The 22,610-nt window shown below is 35.4% G+C and overlaps 1 protein-coding gene across 1 annotated transcript; it reads left to right on the forward strand.

Moving 5' to 3' along the window:
* Nucleotides 1-5,782: 5,782 nt before the first annotated feature.
* entpd3 (ectonucleoside triphosphate diphosphohydrolase 3) lies at nt 5,783-21,716 on the forward strand. Its single transcript, XM_079240800.1, has 10 exons — nt 5,783-5,907; nt 13,477-13,614; nt 14,279-14,396; nt 14,619-14,778; nt 16,082-16,241; nt 16,341-16,568; nt 17,221-17,484; nt 17,572-17,682; nt 19,181-19,318; nt 20,055-21,716. Exons 2-10 carry the CDS (start codon nt 13,480-13,482, stop codon nt 20,241-20,243), a joined length of 1,503 nt encoding a protein of 500 aa, XP_079096926.1. The 5' UTR covers nt 5,783-5,907; nt 13,477-13,479; the 3' UTR covers nt 20,244-21,716.
* The last annotated feature ends 894 nt before the right edge of the window (nt 21,717-22,610 follow it).

The following is a 22,610-nucleotide window of genomic DNA, read 5'->3' on the forward strand; positions in this document are numbered from 1 at the left end:
ACATTACAATCCAGCAGCCATCAGAGCATAACTGAATCTGAAGACACAACAACACTTGAGACCTCAGAGATCACATTTCATGACCAGGATTTAATGCTTCATGTTGAACTGCACACTAATTGCAATTTTACAATAATACTGATAATTGTGTTAGGATGAGCTTCCTTTTTGATAATTCAATTGCAGATCAGTCAGTGCTTAATAGTTTCAACATGCAAGATGTGGGATTTTTATTACAACTTGCCTGGTGATACCGGTGGTGAGGGAGACACTTCTGTACTTTATAGAAGCTTACAATATAGACAATTTCCCCATAATGGCAACCACAGAGACACAGCCATGTTGAATCAGACAGGGAGGGGGTAAGATGGACCAAGTACAAAGTGAAATGGAGGGGGTTGGATTTAAAGTGCATCCCACACATTAGAAACCCACACATTAGAGGCTTTTGGGGGTAATTTTCTGTCAATTTGACACAGTAGAATGCTCCCATTATGTACTGTGTATGTCCATGTACTGCACGTACTAAACGTATTTGTCAAGATTGTTTTCTAATAATGCAAGAGCTTCATAAGTTAGATGCTGAAACTGGTAAGATGCGGCACATCATCTGCCAGCTTCTGTGACTGAAGGTCTTGTTTTATCGCTAATATAGCAACTGAAAGAGCTGATAGTTGTTCTGTGATGATAAATCACAATGCGTGTGTTGGAGTACTATAACAGCAGAATGATGGTAAATCATCAAAACAAGCTAAGACAAAAATTTAAATTAGAACTGCACTGTAAACAAACAAAAAATCCCGGCCTACTAGTAACAAAAAAAAAAGAAAAGCTAAATGAGTTTAAGAAATACAGTATATCACTAAGATTGAATTATTGTATTAAACAGTCTTATCAAGGACAAAGGTTTCACTTTGACCTTGATAGGGACATAAATATGCTTCATTGAGTCACGTGAAAAATTTCTCATTATAGATGTTTATTTACAGAATTTTTGTTATTGAGTGTTCAGGACATCTGAGCAAATTGAAGGTTATAATAACAACAACAACAACAACAGCAACAAAAAGAAACTTATTTACAGCATTGTAGAAGAAGGAAAGAGAGAGAGAAAGAGATGATATCTATGATATCTCAACAGATATCTCATTTGGGAAACCATATGTATGTCTTAAAGCTAGTCTGTTCTGACTAGTGCAGCCACAACATGACCACAACATTTTCTCCTCATCCAGAAATAAGATCTGAATGCCGAGCATATCTAGAAAAGAGAGACTCAGACATTTATGTCATTACTGAGAACATTTCCACTTAGCTTTCTAAAGCTTTGACATCCTAATGTATAGCTAATAAAGTTGACAGAACTTTATTACATGGTTGATCAACACCATGTAGGTCAACCTTAAATAAAAATGGATGTTTTTCTCTCCAAATTTGTGATTTTTATTTTAAATAAACAAAAAACTTATTCGATCATTAGGTGCTTGAAAATAAACTTAAAATAAACTGTAAACAGTAGCAAAACACTTTATCTTGGGTATAAAAGATGGACTCTCAGAGACAAAGGTCAACAAATTTGTATTGATAAAAGGAGAATAGCAATAAGTTGAGTAAAAATGTTTATACAAACCTGATGAGAACAGCTCAACTTTAGATAAAACCATGTTCATCTTGTGATTCGGTAATTTAATGAACTATGGACAGATGTAGCCACATGATTTTTTTAAAATTTCCTTTGATGCCAAAATAAAAACAACAACAACAAAAAAAAAGGTAAGTGCCCAGCTTGACCCTGAGCAATGCCCATTTTGTATTCACACAATATGGGTTGAAATAGCTCCTATAATTACCAACAAAAAGGTTAAAAAAAGAAATCAAGATTATTTGATTCAAACAATAATATGTGTTGAAAAGAAGTGCCTGTTAAAACATTTAAAATGGTAAACATGGAAAGGATGGATTGTATGAAATGAAGTTTTAAAATACAAATGCATACAAGGAAACAACATGACTGGATTGATTCTAAGAAACAAATATTACATGAAAATAACAAACCTGTTACCAATATCCTTTACAAACACATAAACACTAATTTGTGCATGAATTGAACTAATACTGTTACTTTGGGCTCATTGCATTTTGAGTGTTAGTCCTTTTTCAACTGATCATTTTCTATGTCATCGCCTTAAGATCACTAATTATCGCAATAACTTGACAAAACGTGATAAGTTAATATTTGTTTGAGTTAACATACTGTAGCTGCCTGTGCCCTTTTTGTTATCATGAGATAATAAATGGTGAGCTTGAAAACAAGTGGTTAGCACGTAATGTAATTACTATCTGTCGCAATTGGTCAGAATCTAGAACAAGCTGAGGCAAATGTGTTTTTCTCTTTGCTGCCTGGCAATAGCTTGACTGAAGTTTAAAAACAAGACCCTTTTGTTTTATAATAGGTTTAAAAAAACAACTGTTATCTCAAGATAACAAGATACTTGCTTGCTATCCTGAGATAATGAGCCCAGATGCTAACTTAAAGGGGTGCCATTATGGTATTTGGAGTTTTCTGAGCTTTCTACAGTATTACAGTGTTGAATTCTCATCAGACATGTGAACGGCACTGTTTTTTTTTATCACTTAAACGCATGTTTGAGTTTGAGTTTGAGTTCCAGCACACTCTCCGTTAGGTTTCCATGGCGACAAAAAACGCATCGTTTTAGAGAGTTTTTTCTACTTGGAAATCCTTGTGACGTCCCGGGGGATAAGGTTCGGTGATTGGTTACCTTCTACTGGTTAACAAGGGCATGTACAAATACATCAGGCGGGTGGAAAACGTCGGATAAAGTTATTTCCAACGATGGCTGGTGAGTTTACCAAAGAGAGACATCCTGCTGCATTCGATGCTGTGGGTTGCTGTTTTCCACTTCGTTTTCAGGGTCTGATTCAGGTTCCAACATGTAGGGCTGTATGCTATGTGTTGACATTGTAGTTTGTTTTTTTTATTGAGTTTATATTAGCCTAATCCTTCTGTTTATGAGACGTTACAATGACGGCGAAAGCAGTTGCGGTGCGCGCTCCCGATGTAGCGTGGTGGCAGGAGGCGGGGCTTAATGCGGAAGAGTCTCAATCCACTCGTTTTGCCCACAAGCTGATCTGACAGCCTACGGAGAGGGTCGGTCTGAAGTAAATAAAGCGATTTGTGACAATAACTCGATCAATCCCAGCCCTTCTGGTCTCAGAAATAAATATAAATTTGCCTGAAATGCACATAATAGTTCCACTTTAAGTCTCTTCTTTTTTTTTAATTTTTTTTTTTTTTACTATTTTTGTATTGGAGTGAGCAGACCCAGCAGCTGTACTGGGTTGCCCTGTTCAAGCAGTTGAAGCAGGAGGTTGCTGAGTTACACCCATTGTACATATGCTGGAGTACCTTGGAAACAGTGTTTACCAGTCCATTCACATCAAAAGCTATTTTTTATTATTATAAAATAATAAGAAGTTAAACAGAATACAAGAAAATCTGGTTATTTGTGAAGAAATTGCTGCTTCACTACTAAGATTATATCAACCCGAGAAAGTAAGGACGGTGTTCATTAATCTTTTATGCATCTCTCTTTGCAATAGGTGCAAAAATCCTTGCTGTTTTATATCCAAGAAAAATTTGCTTGCACCATCGTCTGGCATTTAGCCTTCCTGGCAACTCACATCTGTCCTGTGTTAATGTTGCAGAGCAGCATCGACTTTACCCATATAAATCCTCTTGAAGACAGCAAGGATCAAGCACAAGTACTGCAGCAACACAGCCAAGTAAATTGTATGTAATCTCTAGACAGGATGCTTCTTCTATTTCCTCTCTTGCTGAAAATCTAATTTTTAAGGTGCTGCTTTCCAGTTCTTTTCCAAGGAGTAGGTTTCAGGTCTCACATTAGGCAACTAAAAATGCTCTGCATACTCTTCATTTACTGCCTGCTGAATTACACACGTAATTCACTTTGCCATCATTGTCTTGCTTTCAGATAGTCCAAAAGACCAGAATACCACCTACACTGATATATTATAGGTTAAATGCTTATAGCTTCACAAAGCAATTGGAGTATTACAAACCCATGTGGCAGTTTCAAAACAGAACAGACTGCAACTAAAGAAAGATTCAAAAGAATGATGAGATAACATCAGCAACATCCTTCATTTCAATGCCAAACACTTTCTAAGATTTTAAATATTTGTGTACATTTAGTAAGAATTAATCAGTTGATTAAGAAATAGATTTGGACATGCAATACCCCTGCTAGGTAAACATTTCTAATTTATAGGTAAATAAATGCCAATTAATGCTTAGGTAAAATGTCTACAGAAATGTTTCTGAATAAAGTGTGTAAACCAGTGTTATGGCACCAGCCATGACAACATCACTGATAATCATGATCAACAGTGTTGCCTTGTTTGGAGATAAATAAGTTGCTAAGGCTGCTAAAAGCCATGATAATGTTTAAGGTTATCAACTAACAAGAGGATTATTTTAATGATGTTACTTTGGACACTTCCTGAATTAAAAATCCTGTTATCTTTTCAACTCCTGTTTGTAAAACGATAAATATGATCTCTTTTTCTTTTGCAGTGGACATTTTTAAACAATGAGAGAGGCAGGAAATGCAGGGGAGTGAAGGTAACAGAATGCACTAATCATGGTTATGACGCAAACACGGCCGCTGCTATGAGGACTCTGCCTCTGTATGTGAAGCTTAACAAGCTGAGATACCAGTCCAAGACCTCCACACCCAGAAGAAATACTTTGGCCTTTGCAGCAAATTTTGATGTTCTGAAGTCTTCTGTCTGTGTCAACTAAATGGTTTTTTACCATAAGCGTTGGTCCTTTACAGTATTTTCACATATTATTTAAGCTCAATAAGAAAATAATTGCTGCTTGTCAACAACAAAAAGCATAACATTAAATGGGGTAATACAAAGCTGTCTGATGTGCAAAGTGTCTACCACAACAGAAGAAAGGAACTAATGTGAGTAAGCTTTGTTTTTAAACCCTGTATGTTGCCTCAAATTTCGTCTTGGTAATTGATCTTTGCTTTCGAAGCTGATGCATTCTGGTGACTCTCCATTCATTAAGTGATATTGCACGCAGACAGACATCAATGCAAGCTCTTCTCATGTTTTGAGAAAGTTCACAGCACATGCAGTGAAAACATGCTTTCAGCGCTTGTCTATCAGCCCTGAAAGCTTAATAAACGTACAAGAGAGAAGAACAGTAAAATGTGTTCCTCGCACACCAGCCTTTTGTTTGTTATAATAATCTCAGGTCGTTTCACAGTGTATGTACATATATGACTCATACAAACTGTACAAACTTGAATCAAACATGAGAATGGAATATTGCAAGTACAAACGTGTCCTTCGTTACTGGTGCGGCTTTTCTTTCCTTCATTGGTAATTTAAGTCAGGTCTAGAGCTGACTTTGTCATAAGCCATGCAGGAGATACTCAAGCACAAACTGCACTTTATCTTATTGATTGCATCAATTAACTCCCTCACTGCTCCACTTCAAGCTTCCTCTCACTGTTTAATTCATCCTCACAAATACTTACACTGTACTTAATCAGCAGACACAGACAGTGCATGAGAGACAGATTGCATTATTCTTTGGCTGTGCTGTTACATTGGTTTATGGGGAGTGGTTAAAACTAGAGTGTGTACACACTGCTCCTCCCATGCTTCCTCTCACCCTCTTTCCCACTTTGCACACACTGTTGGTGTTGCTGTGGGACAGTCACTCATTCGATCAACATCCTCCCTCACCCTTTGGCACTCTTTCTCTGCTGCTCCCTTGTTTCCAGGTCTGTTTTCTTCATCCTTCCTTCAGAGCTGTCCCAACTCTGATCTGCACACCAGCTCATCCAGGTAAGGTACAAATAAACTTCACCAAATGCATTTCTTTACAGGTTAGCACATCAGCTTTTTACCAACCTGAAAAGTGAAAGAGGATCAAAGAGTTTAATAAACACAGGGAAGTTTTTTCTTTTCTTGCATTGCATTTCTCTGTTTACTGATCTTCTTACTGATTTACCAAACTCCAAAGTCTGTTAGACTGCATTCATTACCTTGACAAGAACCAGTCCCTACAAGCAAAAGGGACAACATGTGCAGATAGTTATGAATTATTTGACTCCCTACGTGAGATTTCTTTCTTTGTAGAAGTACAATGAGTGTTATCATTTGAGCGCTTACATGCAAACTTTATTCTACAACCTCTTCTGTCTGATCCATAACAGCTCAGATTTTGTTGGACCATGTATGTTGTTTATCTTGTGAAGAGAAAGTAGGGTGGTGATGGAGTGGATGCACGATCAGAGAGTCTTTTCATAATAGTTTTTATTTTGTGATTCATATGGTGTTATTACTAAAACATTTATGTCTTCAAATATTCTGCCCAATTATCCAGTGAATCATTAATGTATGATAGGATCCCATTCCAGTCCTCTCTTTGCAAATGAACCTCATCATAATTTCAAGCAGTTAGTAAACCCAACAATAACTGAATATTATTATGAAATAGCAGAAACTTGCAGACCTTGTAAGTTTTGTGTTTTATTGTTGTTGTATCTATGCATTTTCTGACTTTAAATACTTTTAACTTGAATCTGCATTGCATGTAAGCATTTTTGATGAGTTATTTTGGCAGTGATGGAGGATGTTGCTGTTTTAGGAAAGGTGGTTGTAAGGTGGATGAGAAGTATTGCTGTTTGGTGGTTTTATTTAACTGTTGGGCCTTTTCAAGTTAGCAAAATACTAACATTTAGATTCATAAATGGTTTGTCAAATTTCATAAAATATTTGTCAACAATGCAATGAAAGTTTATGGAAATGAGAACAAATCAAATCAGTATTTACAATGCTAAAAACAAAAAATAAACAATACATGGAAAATATGAATTAAAAGTAAAATATATATATATATATATATATATATATATATATATATATATATATATATATATATATATATATATATATATGTATATATATATATATGTATATATATATATATATGTACATATGTATATATATATATTATACATATACACACATATACACAATACTTCAAAATAGAGTCCGAGCCTGTTTTTCTGTTTTGTTTTGTTATTTAGGTGGAGATTTATTTTTTGGCTAGTCAGTGTTTTGTGTCTTAGACTACACTGAAAAGAACTAATTCAGTAAATATAGAATAATGCAAGAACCTTTAACATGGCCTAAGATTCCTCGCCCTGTTCCTTCAGCACCCCCAAGGAAACTAAAAGAACATTCAGCAGTATGATGATACTGACTCACATAATCTCTGATTCAGAAGATGAAATGGTTAGATTTACTGGCCTCACATATGTATTATATATATATATATATATATATATATATATATATATATATATATATATATATATATATATATATATATATATATATATATATATATATATATATATATATATGTATGTATATATATATATATATGTACATATGTATATATATATATATATATTATACATATACACACACATATATATATACAATATATATATATATATATATATATATATATATATATATATATATATATATATATATATATATATATATATATATATATATTATACATATGTGAGGCCAGTAAATCTAACCATTTCATCTTCTGAATCAGAGATTATGTGAGTCAGTATCATCATACTGCTGAATGTTCTTTTAGTTTCGTTGGGGGTGCTGAAGGAACAGGGCGAGGAATCTTAGGCCATGTTAAAGGTTCTTGCATTATTCTATATTTACTGAATTAGTTCTTTTCAGTGTAGTCTAAGACACAAAACACTGACTAGCCAAAAAATAAATCTCCACCTAAATAACAAAACAAAACAGAAAAACAGGCTCGGACTCTATTTTGAAGTATTGCATTTACCTTTTGTGGTGGGATTGTCCTGTTAAGTCACACAAGATTTGCATCTGGTGTTGCATTAACATTTCACCTGGAGAGTGTATTGACAATGGTAGAGTCCAGCCATTGTGCAAAGTCTTCTCAGCACTTTCTAAAGATTCTCAATTGGGCTCAGGTCTAGGTCCAAACCATGTGTGAGAATGATGTCTCATGCTCCTGGAACTACCCCTTCACAAACTGACTCATACGAATCCTGGCATTTTCTTTGTCATCATTTAGCACCAGGGGAGAAAAAATTATTGATGGAATGACCTGCTTTGTGATATTCAGATCGTCACTTGACCTCTTTCTTTGGTGAACTGACTGAACCTAGACCTTTGCTAAACCTAGACCTGACCAACTGCAGCAACCCCAGGTCACACACTGCCCCCCACAGGCATGCACAGTAGATATTAGTCATGATGACTGCATCACTCATCTGCTTCTCTTCTTACCTTGATGCTCCCATCACTCTGGAACGTGGACTGGACTCAGACCACATGATGTTCCATTGCTCCAGAGTTCAATCTTTGTTCCGCATAGCAAATTGAAGCCTTTTTCTCAGGTTTGCCTCATCGATTAGTGGTTATCTTATGGCTACACACAGCTGGTCAGTCCCCTTGAGTTCCTTTCATGATTGTGCATGTGGAAATGCTCTGACTTTCACTGACTTCTACTATTTTTCTTCAGTTTGATTTTTACCAAAAATTGAAATGATTACAGATGATCTTCAGGATTTATGTCCAACTACATTTCTTCCAACAAAACGATGGTTCCCAACTATCCTTCCATTTTTTAATAATGCATCAATGGTCATTAACCTAGTTTTAATAGTTTATCCTTTCTCCTTCGATGTTTTCTCTGCTTGATGCATGCCAGTGATTTCACCCTTCTTAAACAGAATAACATCTTTTTTATGAGGGATGTGGGATGTGTCCTTCCACATGGTTGTATAAGAAATAAGATGCAACCCATTGCATCAGTTGGAGTTAAATTACTTGTTGCCAGCTGAAACTCCCCATTTAGTATTTATCCAGTGGGAGGTGTCTACCAATTTGCTTAGTCATTTTCAACATTTTGACACATATCAAAGTCAGCACATTTGAAGTATATCTGTTTTTCTATGTCCCAACTTTGTATGACATCTTTAATAACAGTCCTGACTTGTGTATTTACAGACTGCTGTGGTAACTTTAAATAGCCTTTTAAAAGCATAACAAACATTGTCATAGCAGTGGTTATGTGTATGCTGATAACAGTGTGACCAAGCAAAACTATTTTATGTTAAAAGAACAAAAGAAGAACAAGATACTGAGTGTGTTTGACTGTCTGATTTGATTATTTTGACAAGCCAAAGACAGTAGCTTTGCGTGCATAGTCAATTACAGTGATACAACCATGTACTGTATCAGTACAATCAAGAATTGTGTTGTTGTGGTTATAGCGAGTTGAAACAGAGGAAATAACATGAAATCAATATGTTATATCTGTTTCATGACTTAATTACCAAAAATACTGTTCTTGGGAATGTCAAAGTAATAATTTTATGCTTCAACAGACAAATTGCGTACAATTTGTATGCTATATAATCCTACCCCATTCCTTCTCTTCTTATGAAGTGTCCTGCATGTGCTGCTCTTTTGAAGTCAATCCTCACATTACTGACGACCTGCAGGTTATGGGGGTGTGAAGGGTAGGGCAAAACCTTTGACCTTTGCTTGTTTTGATTTAACTCCACTTTTGAGTTTAAAGTGTGTTTAGGAAAACTAAGAAAACTGGTTGATTTTAAATGTTAATTTATTTTAACACTCCCATGCCACTGGCTGCGGCATGAACCCAAAGCATTATCCAGATATTCCTGTCCGTCAATGTTAGATTGGCTCAGTTTTGCGATGATGGCTTAAGAAAGGTTTTCTTCTAATGACTCGGCTGTATATGCTATGTTAATGTTATGTAAGATGGTAGCAGAACAGCAGTGCTTTCACACTCCAGAGTGTACAAATAGTCATCTCTTAAAACATGTTCTGGCTTGTACACCTCAGCTTGTCTTACTATTTGCCTGTAAAGAAAACCGATATTTCATAATTGCATTTCTTCAAAAAGGTATGAGGAGAATGACATGATCAGCAGCAACAATGCTCTGGTGGGCCTAAAGGGGGACAAGAAAATATCCCTCACACCATTACACCTCCTGCAACAGCCTGAACTGTTGATAAAAGACATGGAAGATCCATGCTTTCATGTTTTTAATCCCAAATTCTGAACCATCTGAATGTTAAAGCTAAAATTGAGCCTCATCTCATCAAGCAAGTTTTTCCTCTGTTTATTGGGTTGTAATGACGATGGGTCATTGGATATCTTTGCACCTTTGTCTGTAAATTCTACAAATGGTTGTGCGTGAAAATCCCAATAGAGCAGCATTTTGACACACTTAGACCAGAATGTCTGGCACCAACAACCATGACTAACTTAAATCCCCTTTTTCCCCCATTCTAATCCTCAGTTTGACCTTCAGCAAGTCATATCTTGACCACATCTACATGTGTTTTTTTTTTGTTTAAGCTAAGAGAACAATATGATGAGAACAATATGCTGTATTACCACTCAGGCTTTCAGCATCTGGCAGCTTTATCTGGGCAAGATTACATAATTTTAGAGCTAAAACAATTTAGATGTTGAAAGATGTTCTAACTAAAACACATGTAACCCAATGTAATAATCGGTTGACTGCTAATATCTCCAAACATAACTTTCTTTTACATGAATTCTTATCAGATATGCATCCCTCTTGTACTTTAAACTGAAGAAAACACTTGTTTTTGCAACATTTTCCCAAAATCTGTGGTTGCTGACATTTCCAAAACTTATTTCTTTTCAACAAGATGTTTTTGTTTTTATGAACAGATGGATGTAAAATGTGGTACTGTGATACCACGTACGTTTTCACATTATGCACTTGTAAGTTTTCTACAAAGATAAATAGATCTGGCATCAAATGATAGATGCATGTCCTAATTTATGTCTGGACTGGAGGTCAATCTGTCATCCAAAGGGCCAAGTTGTCTGCACAAGAGAAAGCCCCTGTATTGCTGCACAAAACATCATTTATGTGCATGGATAAGGAGAATCACGTCATTTGACCCAGTTTGAAGCACAGAATGTGCGAGCATCTCTGAAAAAGGAATTATATCTTCCACAATGGCATTATATGCTTGGGTGACCGTGCAAAAAATAGATAAAAACAAATACATGAATAAAAAGTGGAAACGAAAAGAAAAAGAACACAATATACATATTCAAGGAAAGAGTACAGATATGTCATCACTACTGACCATGGAAAGGCATCCCCCCAATGGACTCTTAACACAAGTAATTTCACTATTATTTGCTCCTTCGCTCCTGTGTGATTCCATAACAATTTCACCCCATAGACCTCTGAAAATAAACAAACAAAAAAAAAAAACCTGCTGTTTAGAACATTTTTCAACTTTGACTACTTTTTTTTGACAAGCTCTATTATTTTTCATAAATTATGTATGGCCATTTATGCATTTAAATGTAAAGCGTTCTGACTGAGCATGTTTATGTGACACATTTGGTTTCACACTATGGTTGTAACTGTGCAAGTTGTCTTTTAGGAATCACTTTAAAGAGCTTTTTAAAGCCAATAAGGATAAAAAAGACATTATATAATAGATCTTTCTGGTCTTTAAACTTAAATTAAGCAAGACACAGAGAAAATCTGACAAACTTACATTTCTATCAATTAAAAAAATTATAGTTAGGTGTGTATTTTTTCTGCAGTGTACATGAGAATTACACATTTGTACTCTCCATATGTGAACCATTTTTACAATAAAGCCTTCTTGATGGATGTGGAATAAAGAGTCCAAACAGCTTCATTCAGAAGAGTTTCAACCATGTCATACTCATCAGAAGTTGATTGTCTTCTGCTGTCACCATTTTGGCTTTAAGAAGCAGAGAGAAACAGAACATATGTTGAACATATGGTTGTCCTGCTAACAAGGGTTTGCGCTATACTGACATATTTTGAATGTTGTAATCTTACTCAGACTCCAATCGTCTACAAGATTCAAACTGGTTCAGCCATTCAGTGTTGTGTTGAGCTTACAATCCACTCTTCACTGAGGTTATGATGATGTTCACTTGTGCAATTGTGCTTCAAGTTTATGTTGTAATTCAGCCAAGAGATCACTGAGGGTTTATTATGGAAACAACAAAAACAGTCCAACAGTCGTAAAAGACATCAGAACTCTTCCACCCACTTTTTAAACAGAAGTTTACCTACAGTGAGATGCATAACATTAACCTGAAGCAAACTCAACAACATCCAAATAAAAACAGAAAGCAGCACAAATTATAAAATGCAACATTTCAGTAAAAATAAACATTTCACAGACATTAACAACAAAAAACAAAACATCATATAATTTTTCCAAACATTTGATGGATCAAAAATCGTTACTTTTGAAAACAAATCAAGACTGACAAAAAACAGTTTTCAGTTTTTTCCTTATTTATCCAATGTTGCATTCATGCTCAGAGACACGTAGTGCTGCTAAAAAGAAAACATGTTTTCTTCTACAGATTACAACAGTTTTGTTTCATTTCTACATTTGATTCAATTAGAAATAAAATCAATGCAATAATGATTGTGTATGATGATCTGTTAAATTGAGTCATCAAGTGAGTGAATGTGATATTTTTCAGTCGCTCAGAAATAATTACACTTTTAGCATCTTTTTGGATTCATGCTTTTAAGTCTGAGCCATTGAAAAACTTAGAAAAAACTCTTTTGTTCGTGAAATCTTTCACAAAATCTAAAAAACATCTTAAAAGTAATAAACAGTATATTATAGTATATTTTCCATTTATTATAGTATGATACGTCAAAATATTGTGATACAGTCTTCTGGCTCGAGGTATGGAATATCAAGTTATGCAAAAAGTCTCAGAAATGAATGTATCAAATATCCCAGATAAGACATGTTTGGGCTGAATACGGGCTACTTTTGGCACTCATTGCTCAGTTGCAGCACTGGCAAGTGTTGTATGGGCAGAAGAGGAGCAGATGTTGGTTTCCAGCCTGGCATGGGTAGTGTCACTTGGGCTGCATACGCTCCAGATGTCAGTTGGTGGCCTGATTGTGAAATATGGCAAGTGTGTTGTTGGCCAAAAGTGGTCTAAACACAGGAGGCCTTCCTCCCTCATGGCAATGTCCTTGTGGGCCACATGTGGGGGTCATGTGACTGAGTTTTGGCAGCTTCACTCACATCTAGTCAATGCCGTAAGTTAAGACCATATTTGGGCAAAACATTTTTCACTATCTGGGATAATAGAAAAACATAAAAAAAATAGGGTTAAATCATATAAGAGGTTGTCATCATTGTTTATAATCACTTTTCAGACCTTCTCACATGTCATCACTTTATGAGCTAAGGGGCCTTGAGAGATAAGCTTCGATCTTTTTCTTTATGTCTTGCCAACAGGAAATGTCTTCCAAAAAGAGAGTGGGCTACAAATGCCGTATAGCAGGAGTGCTGCTTGTCCTGTTAGCCAGTATTGCTGCCCTTGTTGCTGTCGCAGTCATCCAGGATACATGGAAGTACAACGAGTACAACATGGAGGTGAACAAATGTACATGCATGTACATAAATCCAGTCATTGCACATGCAGTTTGTTTATAGATGTTTCATATTCGGCATAGTTCAAGTATTCTTAAACTCTGTTCAGCCATGTTCCAGGAGACATGAGAACTTTCTTCTTGTTCTCAAGACTGCAAGAACAAACCAACATAATTTTGTTCTTACGGACCTACAGTACCAGTCAAAAGTTTGGACATGCTTTTTCATTAAATCCAACGGGAAAGTGTGTCCAAACTTTTGACTGGTATTGTAGTTTGTGAGTTCTACACCTTGATATTAACATATCCACTCATTTGAGATGTGCTTGGTTAATGTAGACAAAAAGTGTGAAGGAAGTTGTCATTTCTACACCTCACCTGATGTAGACAGTTTTAATGAGCGGCTGATCTAACTGGTTAGAAAATACAAAAATATATGCAACACACATGTAGCATTTAAAGGCCACTGAGTGCAAAACCCCGCCCCACCACAAATGAAGTTCAACTGGACAAAAATACAAAAACAAAAGTTATTTTTATCTTCTTGCAGACATGAGAAGAAGAACAAAGTTTTTAGTTTGTAACCTCAGCTCTAGTCAGATACACAACCAGATAAATATAAGAAAAGTGGGTTTTGTGACGAGAATTTCCTGTCTTTTCTGTTGCAGTATGGCATAGTGATAGATTCAGGTTCATCTCGCTCCAACGTGTACCTGTATGAATGGCCTGGGGAGAAGGAGAACGAAACAGGAGTGGTGACTGAAAAAATGAACTGTAAAGTTAAAGGTGAGTCATGTTCTTCATAAAAAATAACAACAACAAAAAAAAAACCAATTAATTTATAACAAACCAATAAAACTACTGGAAAGCAATTGAACAATAGAAATATAAGCCACAAAGTTGACCAGTTCTTTTCTCTGTAAACCTGTATTCAGCTGATGAAGATGAGAATGTTAAAAGCACATCTTAAGTTAAGAAGGCCATTTTAGCTAAGTTTTGCCTCCACAGGTATTCCAATCTCAGAGATGAAAGTTGACAAACAGAAAGATAAAGAGGCATGGGAAGGATTCAAAAAATGCATGGAAAACATAACCAAGGCCATTCCTGTTCGAAAACTAAACTCCACAACTCTTTTTCTGGGAGCGACGGCTGGAATGCGACTGCTTCAGTAAGAATAAAACCTTTTCAGCACTTGATATTTCAGTCCTACAAACAATAGAAATTAAATCATCTTATACATAATTAAGGATTTCATCTTAAATGTTGAAGGCAGCCATTGTAAATTGATTTTTTTAAGTGCAATCAAAATCTTAGCTGTATTAAGATGCATGAAGTGACAGTGGATATCCTGCTTCTACTAGATCAATTATTTAACTGAAGCAAACAAAAATAGTGAAAAAGACTTTTGGGAGGCCTCTGAGGGTCAGGTCAGGGGACATGATTGATTGTGCGCTTTTCCTGGTTGGTAATCCAGCCTTGGATTTTTCCAAAATCCCACTGAGTCACCAGGATGTCCAAGTTATGAAAACAAGTTTAGACTGCTGACTGGGACAGAAATCATGACCTCATATGATGAAACAGCGAGGCTGAAAAGTCCAAAAGTGAAGTGTTTTTACAGTAGTGGTTAGAACTTTGTAGTAGTAGTAGTAGTAGTAGTAGTAGTAGTAGTAGTAGTAGTAGTAGTAGTTGTAGTAGTAGTAGTAGTAGTAGTAGTAGTTGCAGGTAGTAGTTGTAGTAGTAGTTGTAGTAGTAGTTGGACTCTTGAACTTTAAGGGTTGTAAAATTAATCTTTCAAGCAATTTTTCTCGCAAGAGCAATTTGTGTTAATTCAGGGGAATGCAGTAATTCCTAGTTTGACTTTAGTTATAATACTTATGTACTTATGCATTTTAACACTGAGTACAGCTATATTTATTGGAAAGTTGGAGAACTTAGCCCAGTTCTTTGCAACAAACACTATGGTATTAATTCTTTGTGTTATAACATAGATGGTATTATGGGGTGGGAAAGGAGTAAACAAAACAAAAAAAACCCAAAACAAAACAAAGAAAAAAAAAGCCTGTAGCACTTCATGCAAGGATCTGCATCCAAGTGGACAATCCACTAGCATCTTCCTACGATGTCCTCTACTGTTTGACTTGTTCTCACTCATATGTAAGTCGCTTTGGATAAAAGCGTCTGCTAAATGACTGTAGAATAGTAGAATAGAATAGAATAAATTTGAACAAAAACAAATGTCAAATCTCTTATGAATATAAACCTGGAAGATTGCTATTTTAGGCCACCTTGGATTGAATATGGGTCGTAAAAAAAGCAACAAAAGTATTAGTGAGTGTTAGAGCATCAGCTATCTGTTGTGTTAGCCTCATACTCTGCATACAGCCGTAAATGGAGTGCGTTGTTTCTGTTTGAATCTTTCTACTTTTGTCAGTACTCTGTCTAACTTTACTAATTTTCTCTGCTTTGTTAAGTGAAAAAGATGAAAAGAAGTCCAATGAAGTAATGGAAAGTCTGAGAAATTACTTGAGTTTGCTGCCCTTCAACTTCCAGAATGCTTCCATCATCACTGGCCAGGAAGAAGGACTGTATGGGTGGATCACAGTCAACTACTTAATGGGAAATTTCCTGGAAGTACGAGACTTGATTTTTGAAACTGTCAAGGCTCATAAATAGAACTAAAAGAGCTAGAAATAGTTTATTGTAAAAGACTTTTCTCTGTCATATTTGCAGAAAAACCTTTGGAATGCATATGTGCGCCCAAACGGGGCAAAAACAGTTGGTTCCATGGATCTCGGCGGCGCCTCAACGCAGATTGCTTTTGCTACCCAGGAGCAGGGAAACGGGTCTGACTACATGCATGTCAAATTATATGGTTATCCTTACAATGTCTACACACACAGTTTCCTCTGCTATGGCAAGAACGAGGCTGAGAAGAGGGTTCTGGACAAAGTGATCCAGGTAAACAACATTCTTTGTAGTTACCATCTGTAAACAGAGATAAGTGTTTATAAATGCAAAAATCACATTAAGAAAATAGACTATGACTGGGACTAGAGCAGATGGGATGACTGGCAAGCTGGGAACAAGCCAAACTGACTCTTGGATAATGGAAAAATACTAAAAAAAAGAAGAAATGACCAAATCTAAATTGAACTAAGTTTATAACCAAAGAGCTTCCTTGACGTCCTCAAGAAAAGAATCATGATGCATTCAAAAGCAAAATCCATTAATGCCTGTTAAGAATTGATTAGTGAATGCTGCTGTCCTTAACAGGCAAAGAGAGACCAGTCAAGAATGCATTATGTCATTAAGAATATTGATTGAACCATGAATGTCATCACACTAGCCTGCATGAAAAGCATTATTTCTGGTAACTCACAGCTCCAGTCTTGAGACTAATGGTAATACCAGAGGAAGAAACAAGCTTTGCTGTCAGAATAAGCAGTGTGTGTAATGTTTCTGCAGGTTCCTGGTTTGAAATGTTAACTTTAACATTTGTATGATTGTTTACTAGACAGTACATATGATTACTAATTAGTTATTAGTGATAACTATCATGTGATGCAGTCAACTATTTTCCTCATGACATGTTTCTTCTTAAATGTTCCAGGAATCACCCAACACACCCTACATAATAAACCCCTGCTTTCCGGAGGGTTTTAATACTTCTGTGATTGCGTCGACCGTTTATGACACAGAATGCACAAAGAAACCAAAAAACTACAAACCAGATCAAACGTTCTTCATGGTCGGAGGTGCAAACTCAGAACACTGTGGGAGATTAGTGAAGTCCATATTTGATTTTGAAACCTGCTCCTCGTCACAGTGCTCCTTTGACGGGGTTGAGCAGCCGCCAGTTACTGGAGAATTTATGGTAACACACAAAGCATACATGTCAGGCCAGTTCAGCCAGGTGAAGATGAAAAATAAACTAAACGTGTGTTTCTGATGTTCTCATCAGGCATATGCTGGGTTCTTCTACACTGCAAGAGCTCTGCTGCTCGACAGCACATCAGATCTTGATCAGTTCAATGCCTCAGTAGGGAACTTCTGCCACACACATTGGACGTTGGTAAGTCCTCAAAACTAATACAAAGCTACAATAATAACAAATAAATCATCTGGATTGAAATAAAACTAATGTTATTAAGTAAAACACATCACTAAGACAACGTTAATGTAATCTAATCTGTCATGGAGTGACATTGCTGAGCAATGTGACAACATCTGCTTTACAGGAACAGATAAAGTCAGGATGCTACAGTGCTTTTATGTTACTGTTTGTACCTCTAACATCAGGAGTTGGGAACCGAGGTCATCGAGGGTCAGTATCCTGCAGGTTTTCCATGTATCCCTGGTCCAGCTCACCTGATTCAAATCAAATGGATCCAACAGTTTATTAAGATCTGCACTGTGATTCATTAATTTGAATGTGATGTGTTGGAACAGTGAGACATGGAAAACTATCAGGACAAGAGCCAAGGTTCCCCACCCCTGGCCTACATGATTATACCACTTAGTAATGTAGAACATCAAATGCTTTTAAAAAAGGGATGATATGAAATGTATTTATTTGTTTTGCTGCCCATATGCACCTTTAGGTAGGTCATAAGTGCAGGTGGGCCGTCATGCCCACTCTGCAGATGTAGAATTATAACGTGTGCAGAATGAGGTTTTACACAACTCATTTAAAAAGAAATTAAGAAAAAAGTCGGGACAGTATTCACATCCCTGGAAAGCACATTTTTTTGGAAAATCTCAACGTGTTTTATGAATGTTTCGATGTGTAAACGACTTTACTGTCATGTAAATAAGTTTAGGGAAGGACCAAAATATAATAAAATATCTTGCTGACATCAGCTATTAGACATATTTTCCCTGACCCCAAAACAAAATGAAACAAAAAAACAAAACAAAACCTGTGGCTTTCTTACATACAAATAATTCCAAATGAATACCATTACTAATTTGGGATTTCAGATTTAAACTGAAGCCTCTGCATGCATTAAACATGCATATATTAACCTTTTAATGGGCAGTTGACCAAATGTAATCACTTCATTGGACATGGAAAATACCTCTGCATGACTTCTGCTCACCAAGCATCAAACATGAGCCTACATCCAGCTCCTTCAATGAGATCAGTTCAGCATAAAATTAGACAAAACTTCTGACCACTAACTACTGTAAAACCTGTTCTTTTAGAACAAAATCCAATTTTAAGGTCTTGTGATATGCTCCAGTATAATAAAAACAACCTTTTGTATGGTTTAAAATTTTAATGTGCAATTATTTCAATGAGTGCAGTTTATTAAAAAAGAAAAAAAAAACCCCAACAATTTAAAGGATATTCGAGCTTTGGACACACGTTATTGTGTCAAATTCTTTTAAAGACTGTTGAATTTCTTTGCACTTTGTGCCTAAAAACAGTTACTTATACACTGAAGAGATCATCTGTGTTTTGATAAATTATGTCTTTTTGGTCCTTTTGAGCTTTTTATGTATAATTTTACATAATTATTGGTCTGTATCAAAGTGTTATGCTGAACTTTGTTCCGTTTAATTTTAAGCTGAAAGAACAAAAGAATTGGATCTCTGACAAATACCTCAAGACTTACTGTTACGCAGCTCACTATGTCCTCACCCTTTTGGCGGATGGATACAAGTTTGATGAAGACACCTGGAAAGGCATTCACTTTCAAAAAGAGGTTAGTGGAAGAGGAACGTTAGATCCGTCATGAAGATCAGTTTCTCTGCTGGTGACCACAAAGTTGCTGGAGAGCAGATAGATAACGTTTAGGTCAAAGCTGCTGCAAAATGTCTCTGGAAAAGAAACTACTATGACTTTTTTGATTGAGCTGTCATGACTGTAGCTACTCCTTGCAGAGACAGACAGACATTTACCAGCTTTTTGGATACATAAGCCACCCACTGAGGCTAAAGATAGCTTACAGACACAAATCATCATCTGTCATAAAGGCCCGCAATGTACATTCCCACAAGGAAACTCTCTCAGCAGAGGGGGTTTTCCTGGTCTGCGACTCCCAGTTAATAGTCATGAGTCATAATGAAGGATAGTAACTCTTGAAAAGTCGGATCTTTTAGCTGCAGTTTCCAAATTACGTAAACGTTGGCCTTCAGGCGCACAACAAGGCTGGTTCTCAACATCTCCTGTGCGTTTCGTTTTGAACAAGAAACTTTCTGTGCTGCTGAAAGCCTTCAGGGTAAGAGGGAGTGTTTCAGTTGGTCGGTCCTCATGGAGAAAGCCCCAAAACAGACGCTCTTGGATGTCTTTACAAGGATCTTCTTTTACTGCTATGACTCATACTTTAACCTCAAACTGTCATTGTGCAACTTCATGAGAGAGCTGTCTGATTTGTGAAACTTTCATGGACATGCTAAGCAAATTACTGATGTACACATATTCTCTTCCATCCTACTCAGGTGGAGACAACAAGCATTGGCTGGAGTTTGGGCTACATGCTCAGCAAGTCCAATATGATCCCGTCTGAAGTGAAAGAAGTCCTTCCGATGACAAACCCTGTCTTTGCTGGCCTCATCTTTCTATTTTCAGCATTAGTCATTGTAACTGTTGTCATAATTTTTATATTCCTGGTTCGTACCTGCTACTGAGAATGCAAGTTACAAAGAGGATCAGTGTAAGCCTTGTGAGACAGCTGAAAGGATCTGATTGACTACAGCTGCATGTGCTGAGGTGTGTGTAGTGAAAGTTATCAATCAAAAAGTCTTATTTTTCAGTTTGAGTAATTGAATCAGAATTCAGACACATCAGATGAAAGTTGAGCTTTCAGCAGTCCAAAGGGAAGTAATTGAACCACAGCACACTTCAGTAGCATGCAATGTCACTGTGTCAAGTTTATGGGAAGTGAAGTGTGAATCCTGCTTACTTGCCTTCCATTTCAAAAGTTATATCATTTATTCAGACGTAAGCTGGTGAAAAGCAGCCCAGCCTCATCGCAAAAAGTGAGATAGGCACAAAACACAAAATTATTTTGGTGCTGAATAACACGATTTCTTCAAATCTTTCAAATCATTTAACCCAAATCTCAAAGATATGTAATGAAACAGAGTACCTTGTTCATGCGTGTGCAGCAGAATTCGTTTGCAAAGCTGATAAGAGCAGGACTCAAAAGCCACGTGTTTTAATGAAAGCCATGATGTTTTACGTAAAGTTAATCAGAGCAAACGTAAACAAGAAGCGAAACTTGAAATGATATTTCAAAGTGAACTTACTTTAAAACATCAGGGGTTTGGATCAAAAGTGTTCAAGCGTCTATCCTTCCAATCTTTATGTGTTCCTCTGTGTGAATGTTTTTGTGTAGCACAGTGTGGAAAAAAAGAGAGAAAAAAAAAAGTTGAATTTGTGAACTTGCATCAATAGACAATGATTTCCATGTCTATTTAAACTTGTTGTTAGACTGGGTTGTTAAAAGCTTTAAAAAGTATAGAAAAGACAGTTCAGATTGTACCTCAGGGAATCTTGCAAAGATTTAAGTAACTATATAATTGCATTTGTGGACTCAGCAAACCCATGCAGAAGTGACCTTCTGGGCATCTAGATAATGAATGAATGAGCACCCAGAGGTGTCCCATGGGCTTTTTCTTGCTGCACACTGTATAATCTCAAAATCATCTTAATCTCAAAATGAGATTCTACATATTTAAAGTATGGTGTTCATATGAAACTTAAAGCCAGAGCATGAACTATTTACTCTCCTGTTGGTTGTTAAGGTGTGTAAGTGCATTGAATGCATCTACTTTATGTAAAACAGAACAGCCAAATTTTGCCACAGATTTCTGTTGTGTGTTAAAATGTGGATGCATTCACTGAAAACTGACTTAACAAATGCTTAACAAATGGCTAGATTTTTAAGTTCCATATAGTCTGCTCAACCCAGATTTGAGTTAAAGCTCTATGCTTAAAATGTACGATCGGGCTCTAAAATACAATTTCAGTTCATCTGTAATGCTAAAGTCCAAATGTTTATTAGTTTTTCAAGGTAAATCTTCTTTTTTCATTCTCTCCATCTTGGTTTTTTCATGAGATTTGACCACTTTTAGTCTAAAATTGAAACCGTAGTCTTACATGGCACATATATATAAATGTATATATTATATACATATATGTATATATTATATACATATATGTATATATTTACATATATATATATATATATATATATATATATATATATATATATATATATATATATATATATATATATATATATATATATATATATATATATATATATATATAAATGTATATATTATATACATATATATGTATATATATATATATATATATATATATATATATAAATGTATATATTATATACATATATATGTATATATATATATATATATATATATATATATATATATATATATGTGTATATATATATACATATATATGTGTGTGTGTATATACATATATATGTATATATATATACACATATATATATATATATATATATATATATATATATATATGTGTATATATATATATACATATATATATATATATATGTGTGTATATATATATATATATATATATATATATATATATATATATATATATATATATATATATATGTGTGTATATATATATATACATATATATGTGTGTGTGTATATATATATATGTATACATATATATATATATATATATATATATATAAATAATGTATGTAGAATGTTATAGTTAGTTTGTTTCAAGTACAGGTATATTTCTATATTTTTGGATGTCTTATGTTTGATGGATTATTCCTGTATAACTGACACATTATCCAGATAGTTTTTAAGGGAAGTCTCCAGCATAAACAGTATTTTAGTGGTGATATGAAGATGCATTGTTTCAACATGACGCTTTAGATGAGAGAGTTATTTTAACCACTCTATGCCATTTAAATTTACACACACAGACACACACACACACACACACACACACACACACAAACAAACTGATTCAATTTTATT

The sequence above is a fragment of the Telmatherina bonti genome (assembly GCF_933228915.1).
Source record: "Telmatherina bonti genome assembly, chromosome: 5".
Classification (NCBI taxonomy): domain Eukaryota; kingdom Metazoa; phylum Chordata; class Actinopteri; order Atheriniformes; family Telmatherinidae; genus Telmatherina; species Telmatherina bonti.

Coding starts and splice junctions, on each gene's coding strand:
- entpd3 (XM_079240800.1), top strand. CDS start 13,480: ATGTCTTCCAAAAAGAGAGTGGGCTACAAATGCCGTATAGCAGGAGTG. Junction 16,242..16,340: donor TAATGGGAAATTTCCTGGAA/GTACGAGACTTG, acceptor TCATATTTGCAG/AAAAACCTTTGGAATGCATA. Junction 17,683..19,180: donor GCCACACACATTGGACGTTG/GTAAGTCCTCAA, acceptor TTTAATTTTAAG/CTGAAAGAACAAAAGAATTG.